Here is a 17,927-nt window from a genome sequence, read left to right as displayed (position 1 = left end):
TGTTGTACTATACCGATTTCAATTCTAAGACCAAGTTTGGCCTTCGTCTTGTCCATCTTAAAGAATACGAATTCTCATCTAAGACGGGTTTAGTATATCACACATAAGACAAAAACATACAAAATTAAGATTACGATTAGCAAAATGTTTGTCTTATCTATATAGATGAGGTGTTATATGACCCAATTTATTCTTAAGATGGATATACTGAATTTGTGAAAAAAAAATATATGAAAAAATATGTTTTTCAATAACTTGTTAAGATATTTTCTCTTATACTCCGTATCTCTTGTAAATATTTATGTTATGTAGGTGGAGTTGGATTTCAAACTTTTGTAAATAAAAAGAATTAAAAACTAAACTACTCGTAAGGAGTGGTGGATTTAAGGGGGTTATTTTATTAGGGGTGCTCGTCTGCTCGATGAAAAATTCGTTAAGTCTTACCTTAAATTCTAGGTTTTTTTAAGTTTATGTTGTATCATTACTCGTTTGTTCCCTTAATTGTAAATTCTAGTTCCGTCACTGCTCCGAAGTTGGCTTAGTTACTTCAAGGGAGTCTTGTATCGCTATCGATAGCGGTACGGGCACTTAAAAGAAGTTACAGATCATGTTTGAAAAAGTCATAGATTGGTGGCGTACATGATGTTAGAAATGAAGTTCGCAAATGACTAGTGCTAGAGTAGAATCATGCTAGTATATTCTAAAGCATGATTAGAAAAATCGCCATTAGAAGTTAAAAAACAAATTCTCTGATTTATAGATTAGAAGCTTCTATCACAATAAAGTATCGTTACGAAGAACTCAAAAAGTAAAACACGATTATAGCTATGAAGAGGGTTTATGAGGGCAATCAAAAGTACGTTTGTAGATATGTATGTACCTTGTTGCGGACAGGTCCATTACGAGTAGGCAAATCTTCGTAGCGAACTTCATAATGGAAAGTGTAGGCGTTAACACCGGTGAAAACTCCGTCGCTCAATCGGGTAACCCTCTGAATGTGGGCAAAGAGGACATTGTAGGTGGTATTTGTAGCAGTCCCTCTTGCTATAGTTCTTTACCTAGTGGGCCATGACTTCAATGTCGGTGGGGCCACTAGGAAAAGAACTATAGCAAGACGGACTGCTACAATACCACCAACAATGTCCCCTTTGCCTACATTCAAAGGGACATTCCAAGCAATGGAGGACCTCCTAGAGTTACCCGATTGAGCGACGGAGTTTTCACCGGTGCAAACGCCTACAGTTTCCATTCTGAAGTTCGCTACGAAGATTTGCCTACTCGTAATGGACCTGGCCGCAACATGGTACATTCATATCTACATATGTACTCTTGATTGCCCTCATAAACCCTCTTCATAGCTATAATCATGTTTCACTTTCTGAGTTTTTCATACCGATCCTTTAAACTTAATTATCTACAGGCGTACTCTTGATTGACCTCATAAGCTCCTAATCAGGAATGGCGGCTTGTAGAAGATACCGCCATTCCTGATACAGTTTTGAGTCATTGGAAAATTCCGTAATTCTTCGTGTGTTGGCAATTTGGCATTGATGGTTTGAAAAACTGGAGGTGTGCGCCAAATGGATGTTATGAGTTCATATCCCGAACATGAAGCAATTAGAATAGCAAGGGAGGTGCAGTACACTATCTTCAACGGCCAGTGGTTGCCTGAATGGATTTAACTTAATCTGCAATGCAAAGAGAGCATCAATTAATTTACGTCATCGGAAACTTAATAACTTCCAAAAATATTCCATTTCCAATAGGAGCTAAAACTCACAATCTTGAGGATTTGATATATGTGGAATAACACAAAACGACTCACTATACTACGAGTACTTTGCTATGACTCTGAGGTAGCATTCCACGGACGTAATTATTTACACAATTCGTGAATTTCTAATGATCGCCGTGTTCTGCACTCACTACAGGCTATCGTGTGACAGACACCCTAATTTTTTCAGCAGATAGGCAGGGTTGCGTACATTAGACTACCCTCCATTCCATCACTACAAGCGAAAAGCTTTGAGGCACTGCACTACTGCAGTAATGATCTAAAATCATAGCCTTTTTTTTCAGAGTAAAGGGAACCACCATGACAGTCTTGACGCTACCGAGTTTTGAATCCCGGTCATATGTAATACCAATCAATGAGAGACTTTACTTGCTAAGCTAGTTGACATATGCTGTAATCATGCGTTTTAAACCGTGGAAAGAGCAAGTGAACATACAGGTAGTGCAAGCTCGCAGCCTGTTACGCTGCTTAGACAAGAAGCAGCCAGATGTGCGGCTTCTTCGCAGAAGTCTGTAAAAACTGCTGGTATATTTAGCAGGTGAATCAACTCCTGAAAAAAAAAAGATATATTAAGGATGAATTTTTTTTACTTATCTGGATCTGCATGTTTGTATATCAAAAAAATATGGTGACGGAAAAGATAGAGGTGAATTGCATTCGAATAGCACAAGACATACTATTGTCTCCTTCCAACTTGGATAAGCAGCAATGCCGGCATTCGGGGCAACTATCAGATGTGGAAAGCCATCCTGCAGATGATACGGTTATAGATTAGAAAATAATCTGTGTGAAGGTTTAAAACAGACGGAATACATTTTCCACAGGAAAAATAGTATGTGAACTACAGTACTACATCAGACTATGCATTCATTTTGCTTTCTCACACCATGTTTGGACTTTGGATCGAGGGATTTGGAGGGAAAAGGAAGGAAAGCGAACAATTTCCCTTGTTTCGTTAATAAAGAGGTATGTGGAGTGATCCCCATTTTCGATCCTAAAGCCAAATTAAAATCAAACTTTTCAAAGATTTGGATGGAAAACATAATTGCTTTATTCACCATCCCCTTCCTCTCGTTTCCTTCCCCTTCCCTCCCCTGTGTTTTTCTAGGGGGTTGAAGACTTGAAGCCTTGAAGGATCCATAGGAGCGTACATATACCCGGTCAGCATTACAAGATAAAGTATATGATAGATGTAGAATTGTAGATGGCAGGAATGTAACACCTTGACTATGTCTTTGAAGCGATCGTGATAGAAACCTTTCAGGAGCTGTAGTGTCACAGGAGAACTCCTAGTCTCATTTGGCATTTTGCACTTGCAATCTCCATCATCACAACAAGCAAAGGTATCCAGATTGATTCTCTCACCGTCTCTACTAATTTGAAGGGCAAACAAGTCAGAAACCCAGATACATGCATGTGATATACTCGACACATTTCTAGACAGCAACAGGAAATTAGGGACAAATAGAAACAAATCAATCTACAACTCAAGTTTCGATCAAGAATCACGAATGCGCTAAAAAAAGAAAGAGGTAAGTAAACGCCATGGACGAAAAATGGTGTAATGCATGTTGTCTGCAATTTTCCAGGTACATGGTGAAGGAATAAAAGCCATTGAAACTTCAGTAAAAATAAACGGAGCAGCTGAAGAAAAATATGACAAGGTGTCCGCTTCACCAAGTGGAATACGATAAATGTATCTTGATGCATTTTAGCCACAATTACTAAAAGTTTGACTGACAAGCAACTAAGAAATCATTTTCGATAAGTGACAATGACAAAAAGCATCTCAAAGGGAAACTTCTGCAATCTCATTCATCTATCCTGCCGTGTGATAGGTCTTTTGGGGCGATAAATAGTTAGCCCCAACCACAACCTCACTTCTGGAAATAGCTCCTGCCTCCTGGTCTAGGGACAGAAGCGGGGTTAGTGGACACTGGACAGGGTTAGACGTTCCTGTTAGCCACTCAACAAATAGTTCATTTCAGAGGCAAGGATTAGCCAAAGGTTGTTATATAGGTAGTTCAAGTCACTGACCTATGCTCTGGCACTGCAGGTCCGACAAGGTCTATATGCACGTGGTACTGTGGGAGCAGGGCAAGCAGTTCACCGAATGCAGCAACTTGGAAAAGCTCTTTATCAGGTCCTACGGATATAAATTCATTGAAGCATGAGTTAGTTGAAGTGACAAGGGAAAGGTACTATACGAAAGAGAAATAATCATAATAACCATTATTTATCATACAAGTTTAAAAAGAGTCTCATCCAGTTCATCAACGAAGGAAAAACACTTGTAGTATAACACTTCCTGTATACACTAGTTGGCTTCACAAGTTTATTTTAACCAAAGAAGAAACTGCGACAGGATCCATTGTCAAAGTTTCCGTGTTCTCTTACCTCACTAATGTTGGCAGTTCACCATTATTACAGAAGCATGATGGGTTCCAGAAAATTGCATCTTTAACTAATTGTTTTAATTTGAAAGAACCAGGTCTATCACTTTCTTGTACAAGGATCTTGACTAATCATAGACACTTGGTAGTCTGGATTTAACGTCCCTAATGGTAATGCTAATACAAAGGACGATCAAGTGAGCTTATAGTATATCAATACATTCAGGGTGCAAAGCAATACACTTTTCACAACATCTGAGTCTGATCAGTGGACTACTAAAATGGAGAAAAGAATATACCAAGATAGTGGATGTTTATGATCTGTTTACTAGTCTCACAGTTCGGCATTCTAGGAATGTTGAGTTGGACGGCATGGTAAATCGTAAGGGGCTGCAGTTTAAAAAAAGCAGAAGTTAAGGTAAATATATACAAATACTTAACGGCAGACAACTAAAAGAACACTAGTTTAGCTATTAGTGATGTGTAAACCTAGTCTTATAAGGACCTTGCAAAGTGTTTGAGCAAAACTACATTGCCCTATCTTACAACTGAAGTAGCAGATATCTAAAAGGAACATCGGTTACTGTTAACTTGTAGAATTAAATAAACCACTCCTGACATAGAAGTTGTTAATTACTACTCCGTATCTTTGAGGGTCTTATTGATCTATCATTCTATCCCCTTAGGTAACCAATATTCAAGGAAAAGAAAGGTACAAAACTACAAACTATGTCCACTTGCGGATCTATGTATAATGATATATAGGGTCTCCTGAAAACTAAAAACGGTTTATTTTTTTGTGCATTTTGTTCAATTTTTGTTGGAAAAAAAGGAAAGCTATGTTTCTTTGTGTAATAATAGCTTCATCAATTTCAATGAGTCACCGATAACAAAATTACAGGTCCACCTCTAAGTGTGTCCCGATGGAAAACTTTAAAAAAACAGAAGCATAACATACCCATTGAAGCAGCAAAGCAACTGGTGAATCAGTTGGGATAGATCTCCAGTCATAGTATTCCTTCCAACAGCTTAACTGTTTTGACAATGAGGACACGGGGTCTGCATGAGATGTTTTTATATTTTTTTGAGCAAACAGCATGAGATGTTAAGAAACATGTCGACACGAGAAGAGGTATCAATCAGTCCAAACCGAGAGCATGAGTTGAAGTTCATATTAAGGTTATTAACTGAGTACTAGACAAGAACCTATCCATTTGTAGACGAGAAAGGGCATAGCTGCCCACAACGCCAACCTAATAACCATTTACTTTCTTTGACAATCCTTCACAAAATGTATTCACATTTGATGCAATTAACTGCGAACTGCGAAGACTATTAGACTTTAAAGAAAATGGTATTCAAGTAGATAGATGCGCAAAAACCATCCTCTAGTGAACTTCCATATAACAATTGCCTAAGCATCGATATAAATCCGGACAAAATTGATAACCTTAGATAAGGGCTAACATGTTTTCGATATTTGAATAAAGATTTGATTATATTCAGTGGTCGTAAAGAAAATACAGCTCAAGTTTGGACTGATAAACACCCGCTATTGGCTATAGACTGACACAGAGAGAGAAAGACAATACCAGTACAAGAGGCAAACATGCTTGAAAGGTTCCAGCACTTGATTAGCCTATAAAAATTGATTCATACAATTCTCTTCAGAAATAATTTTAGAGGATCACAAGTGAAAACACGTCCGTCTGAGTACCATGAAAGCAATGGGTTTAGCACTCACACTGAGAGATTAGCGTGTACATCCAAACTCCTACAGGAGCATTCATGAGACCACATTCCTATTTGATGAAGGTTCCTCCTCGCAAGAAATGTGCATCTACTCCCCTTGTTTTCACAAATCTACATCAAGATATAAACATAAATGAGTAAAAACTAAAAAGAAGACAATTTTGAACTTCTTAAAGCCCCATATAAGTATATCGTACGTACTTTGTACCTGAGTTGTAGCTTCCTCACGGAATGTAAAAGGAAATTCATTCACGATATCAACATTTCTCATTTGTTCTTCTAATCTTTCACATTCTTCCCTGTGGTCATTCCAATGTGAAATCTGAAAGAAGGTATCAGTGAAAGTGTTTATTTAAATATTTCTCGAATCAAAGTGTGGGGATAATTGAAGTTAGCTTAATCAAGAAGCATAAGAATAAGGGGGACAAAAAAAGCGACAGCAGAATCCCAAACTTTAGAGTCCCTCGGAGAAAAGTTGAAAACTTTAGTGTCCACTATAACACTTGATCACTTACATCCACGTTTCCAACTTTTGCTTCTCACCCCATTTCCACCCTTGGATAAAAGTTCTGCATCGAAGAATTTCTGAATTTTTTAACCAAAAATTACTCCTCAAACATACAAACTTTACAACCAAACTCCATTCTCCTAAGTAGCATAAACCATTGAAAATGGTTATCACCAAGTACCAACCAATCCATCATACCAGTGGCGGAGCCAGGGGCCTCTTTTCAGGGTCCCGGGACATCGCAAACGGAAATTTTTTTTGGTGTATTTTAGTCCAATTTTTAGGTAAAAATAGAGTAAATATATATATTTTCAAGTGGAAATAGGTATTAGGGAACCCACAAAGAAATTTTTCTGGATCCGCTACTGATTCATACATAGGTCACTCAAACCATTGAGGCGAATTACTCAACCAATAAGATCAAGTAGGGAAAAGTCAAAACCTTAAACTAAAAATCGATTTCAATTGTTCAGGGAGCGAGCACCCCTACTAGTCTCCCTAGATCCGCCACTTATATAATCAACCAAAAATAACACCTCAAACAAACAGATGAAAGTATGAAACAATGAATCAACTTTACAATCAAACTTCATTCTATAAATATAAAACCTAGGTAACCCATCAACCATCTTCATACATAAATCACTAAATATCATGTCAAATTAATGAAATTGGTAAAATACCCACCAACAAATAAGCAATCACAAGTACAATAGGTTACAATAATCAAATTAATTGTCGGTTTTTCTAACGCGTACCCTAAACAATTAAAACTATAACTAAAATCACAAGTACAATAGGTTGCAATAATCAATCTAATAAAAAAAAGAATCGGTTTTTCTAACGCGTACCCTGAACAATTAAAATTATAACTAAAATCACAAGAACAATAGGTTGCAATAATCAATCTAATTAAAAAAAAAAATCGGTTTTTCTAACGCGTACCCTGAACAATTAAAACTGTAAATAAATCATTGATATACTATGAAAAGATATGGGAGATAGAGAGAAGTAAACCTGATGAGAGAGTGAACAATAAGCTACAGCTTTGCAACGAGGACATATTCTCAATGGTGGGCCCACGCATCGGATTCCCCTTCCCTTTGCTGCGCACTCCATTTCTATTCCAGTCTAATGCTCAGGTTACTGAGTCGGAGGTAGGGATGGCAATCCTACCCTTACCCTATGGATATTCATTCACCCGAAATTAAACGGGTAGGATATGAATGACGAATTTTTTTCGAATTTAGGGTAGGATATGGATATGGGTGAATTTAGGGTGGGATATGGATTATCGTCTCTCACCCGCTTAACCACCCTCTGGATATCCGAAATTAATTTTAATTAATTTTTTATTAAGTTAATAATATTTAGGTCATTAATGATTTCCCTTCTAAAGTATATTTTTTTTATCAAAAATTTTAGTTAATTTTAATATCATACTGTTATTTAGGAAAAGTAAAACTTGTGTTTATGTGGATGTTGTTATTTTCACTATTCAAAGTAACTTACTTTTGTTAGTTTAATCCATAATATAATGCGTTGGTGGTTTCTTTGTAGTTGGCGTGCCGTATTTGTAAGGTCACTTGCTTTGCAAAGACACTTTGTTATTGGATATATAATAATGGGTTGCTATTTGCTAACACATATTGTTACTTGAATTATGTATGCCTTTTAATTTCATCGCCACAATTTTTTTACGATATATTATCTTTAAATTTTATGAGCTGTGAAAATATCCAACGGGTACCCGCTTCACCCGGTGGATATGGATATGGATGGATGAAAAAATATTAAATGGATGAGGGTGAGATATGGATGACCATAAATTAAATGGATATGGATATGGATATGGATATGGCTTCACCCCATCCATATCCCACCCATTGTCATCCCTAGTCGGAGGTGATTAAATGCGGACTTGGGTTTAATATGGGCGGAGTTACATGAATTAGGGAAATATAAATGAATGGGTCGGGTCTAATGGATTGTCTTCGTAAAGATTTATTGTGGATTTTTGATTTTAAAATTGACCGTTTAGCAACTTAATATTTCGCGATTCAGTATTTACCTTACGTGAAGACGAATGTGTAGTTGTTAACAGTCCATGACTTTGGTAGACAGTTATAGATAAGAAATCGGTTACTCGGCATGAAACAGGTAAGGACATGACATGAGAAAAGTTTGTAAGGTAATTAATCAAAATTGTAAAAATTACATTGAAAATTCATTAAATACAGTTTGATCATAAATAACTTGGATTACATGTCATCATCTAGGTATGCGGTATGCCTATCATTTTTTTTTTTTTTTTGAGAAGAACGCCCGAAGGCATTACTGCATTAACGATAAATCAAACATAATAGCACTGTTCGCAATCGGTGGCAAAGCATCTGACCACACAGTTCTACCAACGACCCTAGGTTTGTATTATCTCCAACCCAGACCAAAGGTAACAGTTACCTAAAATGTACGAACCATACCAAAGGTAACATACTATAAATGACATGTTTTTGGAGAATATAATCTTTATACTCTCCTCATATTTACACAAATGTCATCATGTGGCTCACTCACTAGCCCCTTATTTTACCCACATAAATCCATTTAATTATACCCACTACCCATGTGGCTCACTCACCAATCTTTCCATAATTGCCCCTCCTTTTTACCTATTTTCTTTAAGGGTGGTGCTCATTCATGGACGGGTTTTACTTTTTTCATGGACAGAAATGACCATTTTAGCCCTTTTAATTCAACTCCCCAATTTTTAGTTTTCTCTCTCTATATTCAATTCTTCTTTGAATTCCACCGCCACCCTCTCCCACATCTGCCACCACCTTACCACCGCTTCTTCCGGACTTGACTAGTTAACCACCGCTCTTTCCCTCGCTTCCCTTAGGCAGTTGATATTTATCACCTCAAGATTGAAATGTCGTAAGAATGGTTTAATTTTGAGGACTAAACGACGTCAAATGATCTCGTATGATCAGTTATGGTAACAATCGGCAGTAATGCCAAATGGGTATGGAATCTTAACATTACCGCAACGATCAACACAATTAGGCTTCGAAATACGCAAGCCAACTGCGATTCTTAGCACTAGCAACAACTGAAGCATTAATAAGAACCACGACAACATTAGTGCAAAAAAGATGCTAATTTAAACAAACCCTAATTTAATTAGTGTAAATCAATACCTTAATTTGATATAATATACAATAAAATTAAGAACTATAATTATTACTTATCGTTACGAGAATTAGTATCTATAATTGTATAATTTGATGGATTTGATTAATTTTGTGGTTTTGATTAATTTGGTGATGGCGAGAAATAGAGAGAATTAGGCAAAGGGCATACTATCGAAAAATAATGAAAAAAAGTCCACGAATGAATAAAACCCGTACATGAATGAGAAACTAATAAATGCCCTATTTTCCACCATATTACCTTTGATCTGGGTTGGAGGGAGTACAATTTAGTCTTCTATTTAAGTTCGATTTCCCAATGCAACTATTCAAAGTTATTTAGATCGGTATTGCTCTTTCACATACGCATTTTACTCTTTCACATACACAAGTTACCTTTTTACCCCTTACATTTTCCAACTTTCACTCATCACGCATCTCTCATACTACATGTTACGGAGTAATAATAAAGCAACCACCCCATTACCACCACCTCTATTTCCGTACCTGACCACCATTAACAACCCACCGGCGAGTTGGCGACCACAGTCGCTTTCCCCAATCGACGACTGGCCAGAGACACCGGTCGTTTACCCAACTTCTCCACTCGCGTCGCACATCGCCCATCTTTTCCTACTCTCCCATGTATGTTAGAATTCACTAATTGGAAAAAAAATTAGAAGACAATCAAGTATTAAAGGAATCATAATTTGATTGAGATATCAATATAATATATCAAATTGATAACAATGTTATTTCCTATGCAATGAATTGCAAGATGAAAAAATTGTGTACAATAAAACAAAACAATCAAGTACTATGAGCAATTATTTGTCGCACGAAGCTTGTGGGAGAAAGTTTTGTTTTTGATTTAATAAATTAATACACAAGACAATCAAGCTGCACAATGTAATTTTGTGTAAAATAAAAGCAAATTATTGTAATTTGTACTTATTTGGTATGAGAATTAAGATTCATAATTGAAGTTATTTCAGTGAAATGTAATTAGGTTTTAGGAAGGAGAGTAAGTATAAAATTAAGGTTTTTTAATAGAAGGAAGGGTAGTGTTTGGAAACATTATGATAAAATGTATGTGAAGAAGAAGTAAAAGTCGTATGTGAAAGAGCAACACCCATTTAGATATCCACCTAACTCGAATCCGGACTACAAATAAATGATGTGGACCAAAATCTCCCATATGAACTAGCAACTGGGCTTGCACATGCCCGCCCAAATATCAAGCTTGTAAGTACCAATCCCCTTTTGCTTGTGATGGACGAGATTCAATTTTCTCGGGCCACTTTTTGGTCTTCTGGATGTGGTAGTAAGATAGCATTATCGAGTTGTATTTGATAGGATCTGTGAGGTATCGTAGAAATAAATCAAAAACGCTTCAATCTTTACTTGGTGACGACACTAGTTTGGATATTCGCGACAAGAATGTTATTCTTTGCATTGTTTACGCCTATGCTGATAATGACTATAATTACTCCTCAAAATTCTTCGAAAAACCTGAGTTTTGTGAAATTAAAAAGCTGTATCCCGATACCAAACTTTATATCGTTCCTACGGATTCTTGTTAGAATTAGGCTTCGATGTAATACCGGAAGAAAAGTGTCAATCTGTCATCGACTATATATTTATGACGAATGATCCTGTATGTAGCGAGACAGTTCAGGAAACCGTCGTTGCATTTGGTAAAGACGGGACGATGCTCTCTCGACATCATATAGATTGCTTTCTTGCTGCCTCCATATTTGATGATACTCTGCATAATCAAATTTCGGCTGAAATCCACAAGGAAATTAATGAAGAATACTCGCTCCCTCTGTCTCAATCATTTGGTTAGCTAAAGAATGACCGAGACGGAAAGAGTACTTTGTTTACATGTTGCTGGTTTAGTCCTGAATTTGTCGGTTTATTTGCGTTGTAATTTGAATATCTGATTTTTGCTTTCGAGTTAATGTTATTGTAATTTCTAACACGACTAAGTTATCAAGAGCCCTGCTTCGAAAATACAGATTCTTCAGTGGGTCGGACATTCTAAACGCCTTTAAATTATTTGTCTACGTGGAAAAATTAAGGTTTCAGCAGATGTCAGCTAGCTTAACCAGTAAGGCTCCTGTTACATCAAATAAATAAATAAATAAATAATTAACAAAGTCCTACATTTAGGACCACTAAATCAAAAGTAAGGATCTTGATGACATACATTGCAAAGAAAGGTGTTAGGTGAATAACAAGAATCGTAAAACACGCAACAAGCTCGTACTCAATCTCAGTACAATTAGTAGATTATACAACTGGTTGTATGTAGTTTATGTACAACCTTTTCAATGTTGTCGAGTTTTGTTATAAAGTTGTCGAGCTTTATTAACAAAATTGTCGAGTTACAATACAAAGTTATTGAATTTTTTAAGAGGAATAATTATTAAACTCAATAACTTTTTAAATTAGCTCAATAACTTATAAAATAGCTCGATAACTTTGTGTAAAAAACTCAACAACTTTGAGGCGGTTGTACAATGCTAATATACAACTGGTTGTAAGATAGTATTTGTGAATCTCAGTATCAGCCTCTCACATGGAATAAAATTCCAATGCAACAAAATTCCACTGCGTAGAAAGCAATAAGTTCGTTCACATCGCAAGCAATAAGTTCGTTCACATCGCAATTTCATTGAAGCAAAGTGAGAGTTTAATTATCTTTGACTTTCGTATCGTCTCCAGCTAGCTATATATGCTTAAATTAGAAACTACTCCGTACAAAATATTAAAAACTCTACAAATTTGTCATTACTAAATTGAGTATTTATCGCATAAATATACTAGAAAATTGACGTCTCTAAGTTGTCTATTGACGGTATTTCGTATTTTTACACGTTAAAATTAGAAAAGTTTGAATGGTTTTAGATATGATAATTCAAAATAATCACGTATTTTCCATATGAAAATGTCTTGAGTACTCCCGTTGTACATTTTTAGATTACACTAAACAAACCGGTTCAAATATGAATTAATGATAAAGTTACGATGACATGATACTCCAAGTATACCTATCCATTTTTTAATATGTACATTTAAATCGCGGTGCAATTAATTATTTTTTATTTAATTGATGGCGTAATATTTTACTATTTAATTAATTTTTTCAAGAGACTTACTGTATAATCTATTTACCTGACATCATAATATGGGTTGGCAATCATTCAGAAAGCACATCCAAGATCAAACATTGACCCAGTAATTATTGTCAACTTTCATTATAAAATTCAAAGATTTGCCTTAGCCAATTCAACGTTGCAAGTGTGCTACCCTAAATAATTGAGAACTAGTAAACATTTTTCTTTTAAGACGGTCTTAACTTAAAACGAAAAAAATGTTACCATTTTATAATAAAAATTAATCATTTAATGATAAAAATTAATAATAAACTGATGATAACATTTATTCAAGAAATGTTTACATTTTATCGTAAAATAGTCATATTTTATCTGTCTTAATTTCAAATAGATTCATTCGTCTAAAATAAAAAATTTCTAATTAAGCATAGGACAAAGTAAGACAATCTGCATGTTCTTTGATCTGGTGTCTGGTGGCCTAGTGCCATAATCACAAACATTGACACATGTACCAATTGACCCGATCTCGAGGGTGCTACCGCTAAAGGGTCAGATGTACACAACTAAATAAGTACGCAACTTTACCTTTATTACTAAATAAAACTACAAAAACACGTATCGACTGGCTAAAAATTCACAATAAAAATACACAGACGATATAAGAAACCGATTTTGCTTTATTTTACCATATCCGACCCGATTCCGAAAAGCCAGGCAAAATCTATTAAGAGGTCACCAACTAGAAATATAACACAAAAAAATGCAGAAAAGTGTACAAAAGTCAGCAAACTGCTAACTTTGAAAATGTCTGAATCTGAAAAAAGTTGGAAGAAAAAACCAAAGCCTTCAGAAACAACCATTGCATCAGTCAGCATTATTAATATACAACTACAACAAAACCAATATAACATATTCCTTTACTCAATAATTTAATTAGAACTAATCAAACTTAGTTTAGTTTTTAGTTTTCATCCAAATTCCCTGTATTTTTCTCTGCAGAATTTTGTACAGATCACAGGAAAAAAAATAAAACAATGGCATTCCGAAAAAATACAGCTTTTCTGTTTCTGCCAGTGCTGTTATTGTTATTTTTCCTGCATGATTTTACAGTCTGTCAGTCAGATTCATCTCAGAATATTGAAACATTCTACAATGAATCACCACCACCACCACCACCAGCATTACCACCTAGTGTACTGTCTCCGCCACCAGCGCCACCCGTTCTGCTGCCGCCTGTAAGGCCGCCACCACCACCACCAGGTTCAACGTCGAAAAAAGCTATAGCGACAGCGGTTGGGGTGACTGCAGCATGCACCCTGGTGGCGGCTGCTGTTCTGTTTTTTGTCTGCACCAGATGTACACAGAAGAAGAAGGCTCCTCGCCCTGAACGGGTGAATCCTTACTCCGCCGAGGCCACTGCTAAGATGAGACAGCTGGGGGCAGCACCGGCGGGGTTTACGAGGTTTGATGGAAAGGTTAAGGGTATGATAATTGATGAAGATGGTTTGGATGTATTGTATTGGAGGAAACTTGAAGGAAGTCACAAGAAAAGTGGATCATTTCATAAGGATTTTCTTAATAACCAGTCATTAAAGAGCATAAAGCGGACTTTTTCTCGAGGAAAATCGTCTTCATCGTCTAATCCGAATCATAATAATCCTCCTAAAGATAATCAAAAGCTTACCTTGCTTGATCCAAGATTGTCAGCTTCTGATCATGTTAGTCACAGTTTAAAGATATCTGCTGAAGCAGCTCAACCACCACCACCGCCACCACCACCACCACAACAGACTGTGATTGTGAAGAGAGCGCCACCACCACCTCCACCACCGATTTCAGTTAAGAAAGGTCCTGCACCACCTCCACCACCACCACCCAAGGGAGGTGGTGCAGCAGGATTACCAAAGCGGCCGCCCGTTGTGGAAGTAGCTGCTTTAGGAGGTGATGATGATGAATTTTCAGAAGAGATGAAGGATCAGGTCAAAATGAAGCCATTGCATTGGGATAAAATCAAGGTTGTTGAGAGGGATCATTCCATGGTTTGGGATAAACTTCCTGCAGGCTCATTCCAGTAAGTTCATCATCTCATTTTAGTTACTGTTATTTTTTTTTGGCGTAAATGGAGTCAGAAGGGCGATTTTTTTTTTTTGGGTGTAAAGGGAGTCACAAGGGCGATTTTTTGATGCTGACGGGGTTTGAACCCTCGTCATGAGTACTAGCGCTCATGACTTTACCAAATAAGCTAGTTGATATCTGCTCATTTTAGTTATTGGCCCCCTTGAATGACTTTGCCAGTTAATCTAGCTGATATCCGAGTTTGAAACCCTTGTGAGTTGGAATGAGGGGACGGTCTTCCTTCCAATTACAGTAATCCGAAATTGCCTGCAGATATGAGTTTGATTTACTGTAAGGTTTTTTTTTATTGCTACAGAAGCAAAACTGATTGTTAATGTTTGTGACAGGTATAATGGTGACATGATGGAAGCACTGTTTGGAGACGTTGCCAAGGAACGAAAATCGCCAAACAGGAATCCAGGAAAGGAGACAAACCCAGCAGCTAAAATCTCCATCCTGGACTCACGGCGTTCCCAAAATATAGCCATTCTGGTTCGCGCTTTAGGTATCTCGAGAAAAGAGTTGATTGATGGTGTATCAGAAGGAAAAGGCCTAGATTTGGAAACCCTAGAAAAACTAACAAGAATGTCTCCTACCAGAGAGGAAAAGATTCAAATCCTTGCATTTGATGGCGATGTAGGAAAGCTAGCTGATGCCGAGTCCTTCCTGTATCACCTCTTGAAGGCGGTCCCCACCACCTTCACTCGAGTCAATGCCATGGTATTTAGATATACTTATGGGTCAGAGATTCAGAACCTTAAGGATTCACTCCGAATGCTTGATTCTGCCTGCAATGAGCTTCGGGACTGTGCAGTGTTCTGGAAGCTTCTAGAAGCTATCCTTAAAGCCGGAAACAGGCTGAATGTCGGGACTGCACGTGGAGACGCAAAGGCGTTTAACTTAACCGCGCTGCATAAACTCTCAGACTACAAGAGCACTGATGGGAAAACAACCCTGCTCCATTTTGTTGTCCATCAGGTTGTCAGGAATGAAGGGAAACGGTGTGCCATGAACCGCGTCAACAACTTGACCGGTAGCAGTGGCCAAACAAACCCGACCCCAGTTGACACGAGATCAAAAGAGGAGCAAGAAAAGGAGTATCAGAAACTAGGGTTACCACTTATAGGAGGGTTAAGTTCACAATTATCAAATGTCCTGAAATCTGCCAGTATCGACTACGACACCCTATCCAACATTAGTACCACAATGAGATCCCGAGTTGCTGAAACAAGGCAACTCGTGTTGCAATGTGGAGCCGATGCTGGAGGAGGGGAGTTCATCAAGGAGATGAAAGAGTTTCTACAAGAAGCCGATGTAGAAATAAAAGCAGTCCAAGAAGAACAGGCAAGAGTGATGGAGCTTGTGAAGAAAACGACACAGTATTATCAGTCAGGCGCGTTCAAAGATAAACATCCGCTTCAGTTGTTTTCCATAGTGAGAGATTTTCTGAGCATGGTTGATAAAGCTTGTGTTGATATTACTAAGAGTTTACAGGAAAAAGGTAACTCAAAAACAGGCGGTGCCAGCTCATCTGATCCCCCTCCTCCTGATGTGTTAAGAACTAGGGTGACATTTCGTAGTTTGCCAGATCATTTCCTGTCGGTATCAAATGCAAGTGATTCAGATGATGACGGGTGAGACTGGTGATGGAAGATGTTACTGATGTATATAGAAGAGAAAGTATATAAGGCCTTTTTTTTATCTATCATTTTGACAGGAAAAAGACAGATGAATGTTGAGTGAATTTGTTCTTTAATTGATTTTTTGGACAAGAAACTTATCTTTATATGTGAATTTTAATACAATAGAAGAAATTACTAATCTTATGATTCGCGTATTAGAACTGAGAAAATATGTTTTCAGACTTTTAACTGATTTCTGAAGGAATGCTGTTCAGTTCAGGAATAATTTCAGTTGCAGGAAAAACAGGTTTTATACATGCTAATTAATATTATTATGCAGTGTGTGAGCTAATAAAGAGTTGTTAGTCGCGAGTACACGACACTGCCCTCGATCGCTCCAACATTCTGTCACCGTGTGGAAAATAACCGTATCCAAGTTAAAAACTTCGTGGAAAATAACCGTATCAACAGGAGCATTACATACATTTAGCAGGTAGTGTTGTTTTCTTTGTCTATATAGTTGGTTTTGGTAGTCATATGATATCATTATCTGACTAATGAACTGGAAGGCCAACTACCTTACTAACTTGGAGTACATGTGATATCATTGTTTTTTTATTTTATTTTTTCGATAAGGACGATTTTGATGCTGATTTATTACAATACTTTTGTTGAGTTACTATTTCTAAAATTCATGCTGATTTATTACAATTTACAACTTGTACAAAGAAACATTCACATTATGATTAGTTCATAGATTTCTTAATAAAGAAACCTGAAAACTTGAACAAGTTGATGCAATTAACAAATTAATGAACATGAATTTGTTATTAATTATAAAAAGGACTTTTTCTCGACGGAAATCGTCTTCATCATCTAATCAAAATCATAATTATCCTACAGATAATCAAAAAGACACCTTGGTTGATTTAAGACTGTCAGCTACTGATCATGTTAGTCACAATTTAGAAATAACTGCTGATGTGGTTCATCCAACACCACCACCGCCACCGCCACCTCCTCAAAGGCGACGGACTGCACCAAAGATATCACCAATTGGGAAAGTTGTCAAACCGAAGCCATTGCATTGGAAACCAGACAGGGATCGTTTAATTTGGTGCGATTTGTCCTTGCAGGCTGCAGATATGAGTTTGGTTAACCGGTAAGCTTGTTCTTGGAGGTGTCCATGATATATCTAATGCAGTGGCGGAGCCATGCAGGGGTTAGCAGGGGGCGGTCGCCCTCGCTGAACAATGAAAAACTTGAAACAGAATTGATTGTTAATGTTATTTGTTCATGACAGGTATAATGATGAAATGATGGAAGCGTTGTATGGCACGGTTCCCAAAGTCCAGAAATCGCCATACAGGAGTCCAGAAAAGGAGACAAACCCAGCAGCCGATAAATTCTAATGCAAGGGACTCAGATG

At 37.1% G+C, this 17,927-nt stretch overlaps 2 protein-coding genes across 5 annotated transcripts; one reads left to right on the top strand and one right to left on the bottom strand.

Moving 5' to 3' along the window:
• Window positions 1-1,333: 1,333 nt before the first annotated feature.
• On the bottom strand, window positions 1,334-7,616 carry LOC141598676 (uncharacterized). 4 transcript variants are annotated; one of them, XM_074418398.1, is made up of 11 exons: window positions 7,466-7,616; window positions 6,149-6,262; window positions 5,933-6,051; window positions 5,781-5,827; window positions 5,147-5,247; window positions 4,488-4,578; window positions 3,833-3,941; window positions 3,018-3,165; window positions 2,473-2,544; window positions 2,232-2,345; window positions 1,334-1,688 (listed from the first exon to the last, which is right to left on the bottom strand). In XM_074418398.1, exons 1-11 carry the CDS (start codon window positions 7,565-7,567, stop codon window positions 1,596-1,598), a joined length of 1,110 nt encoding a protein of 369 aa, XP_074274499.1. In that variant the 5' UTR covers window positions 7,568-7,616; the 3' UTR covers window positions 1,334-1,595. The 4 variants fall into 4 exon arrangements, with proteins under 4 accessions (XP_074274499.1, XP_074274501.1, XP_074274502.1 ...); XM_074418400.1 differs by having other exon boundaries at window positions 1,485-1,688; window positions 6,142-6,262; window positions 7,466-7,572; XM_074418401.1 differs by lacking the exon at window positions 7,466-7,616 and adding an exon at window positions 6,456-6,543 and having other exon boundaries at window positions 1,485-1,688; window positions 6,142-6,262.
• Window positions 7,617-13,406: 5,790 nt separating this feature from the next.
• LOC141598675 (formin-like protein 4) lies at window positions 13,407-16,694 on the top strand. The gene is made up of 2 exons (XM_074418397.1): window positions 13,407-14,832; window positions 15,224-16,694. The coding sequence occupies exons 1-2, from the start codon at window positions 13,796-13,798 to the stop codon at window positions 16,512-16,514; spliced, it is 2,328 nt and encodes a 775-aa protein (XP_074274498.1). The 5' UTR covers window positions 13,407-13,795; the 3' UTR covers window positions 16,515-16,694.
• The last annotated feature ends 1,233 nt before the right edge of the window (window positions 16,695-17,927 follow it).

This window comes from Silene latifolia, chromosome 9, assembly GCF_048544455.1.
Source record: "Silene latifolia isolate original U9 population chromosome 9, ASM4854445v1, whole genome shotgun sequence".
NCBI classification, from domain to species: domain Eukaryota; kingdom Viridiplantae; phylum Streptophyta; class Magnoliopsida; order Caryophyllales; family Caryophyllaceae; genus Silene; species Silene latifolia.
This window is presented reverse-complemented; position numbering and strand designations above follow the sequence as displayed.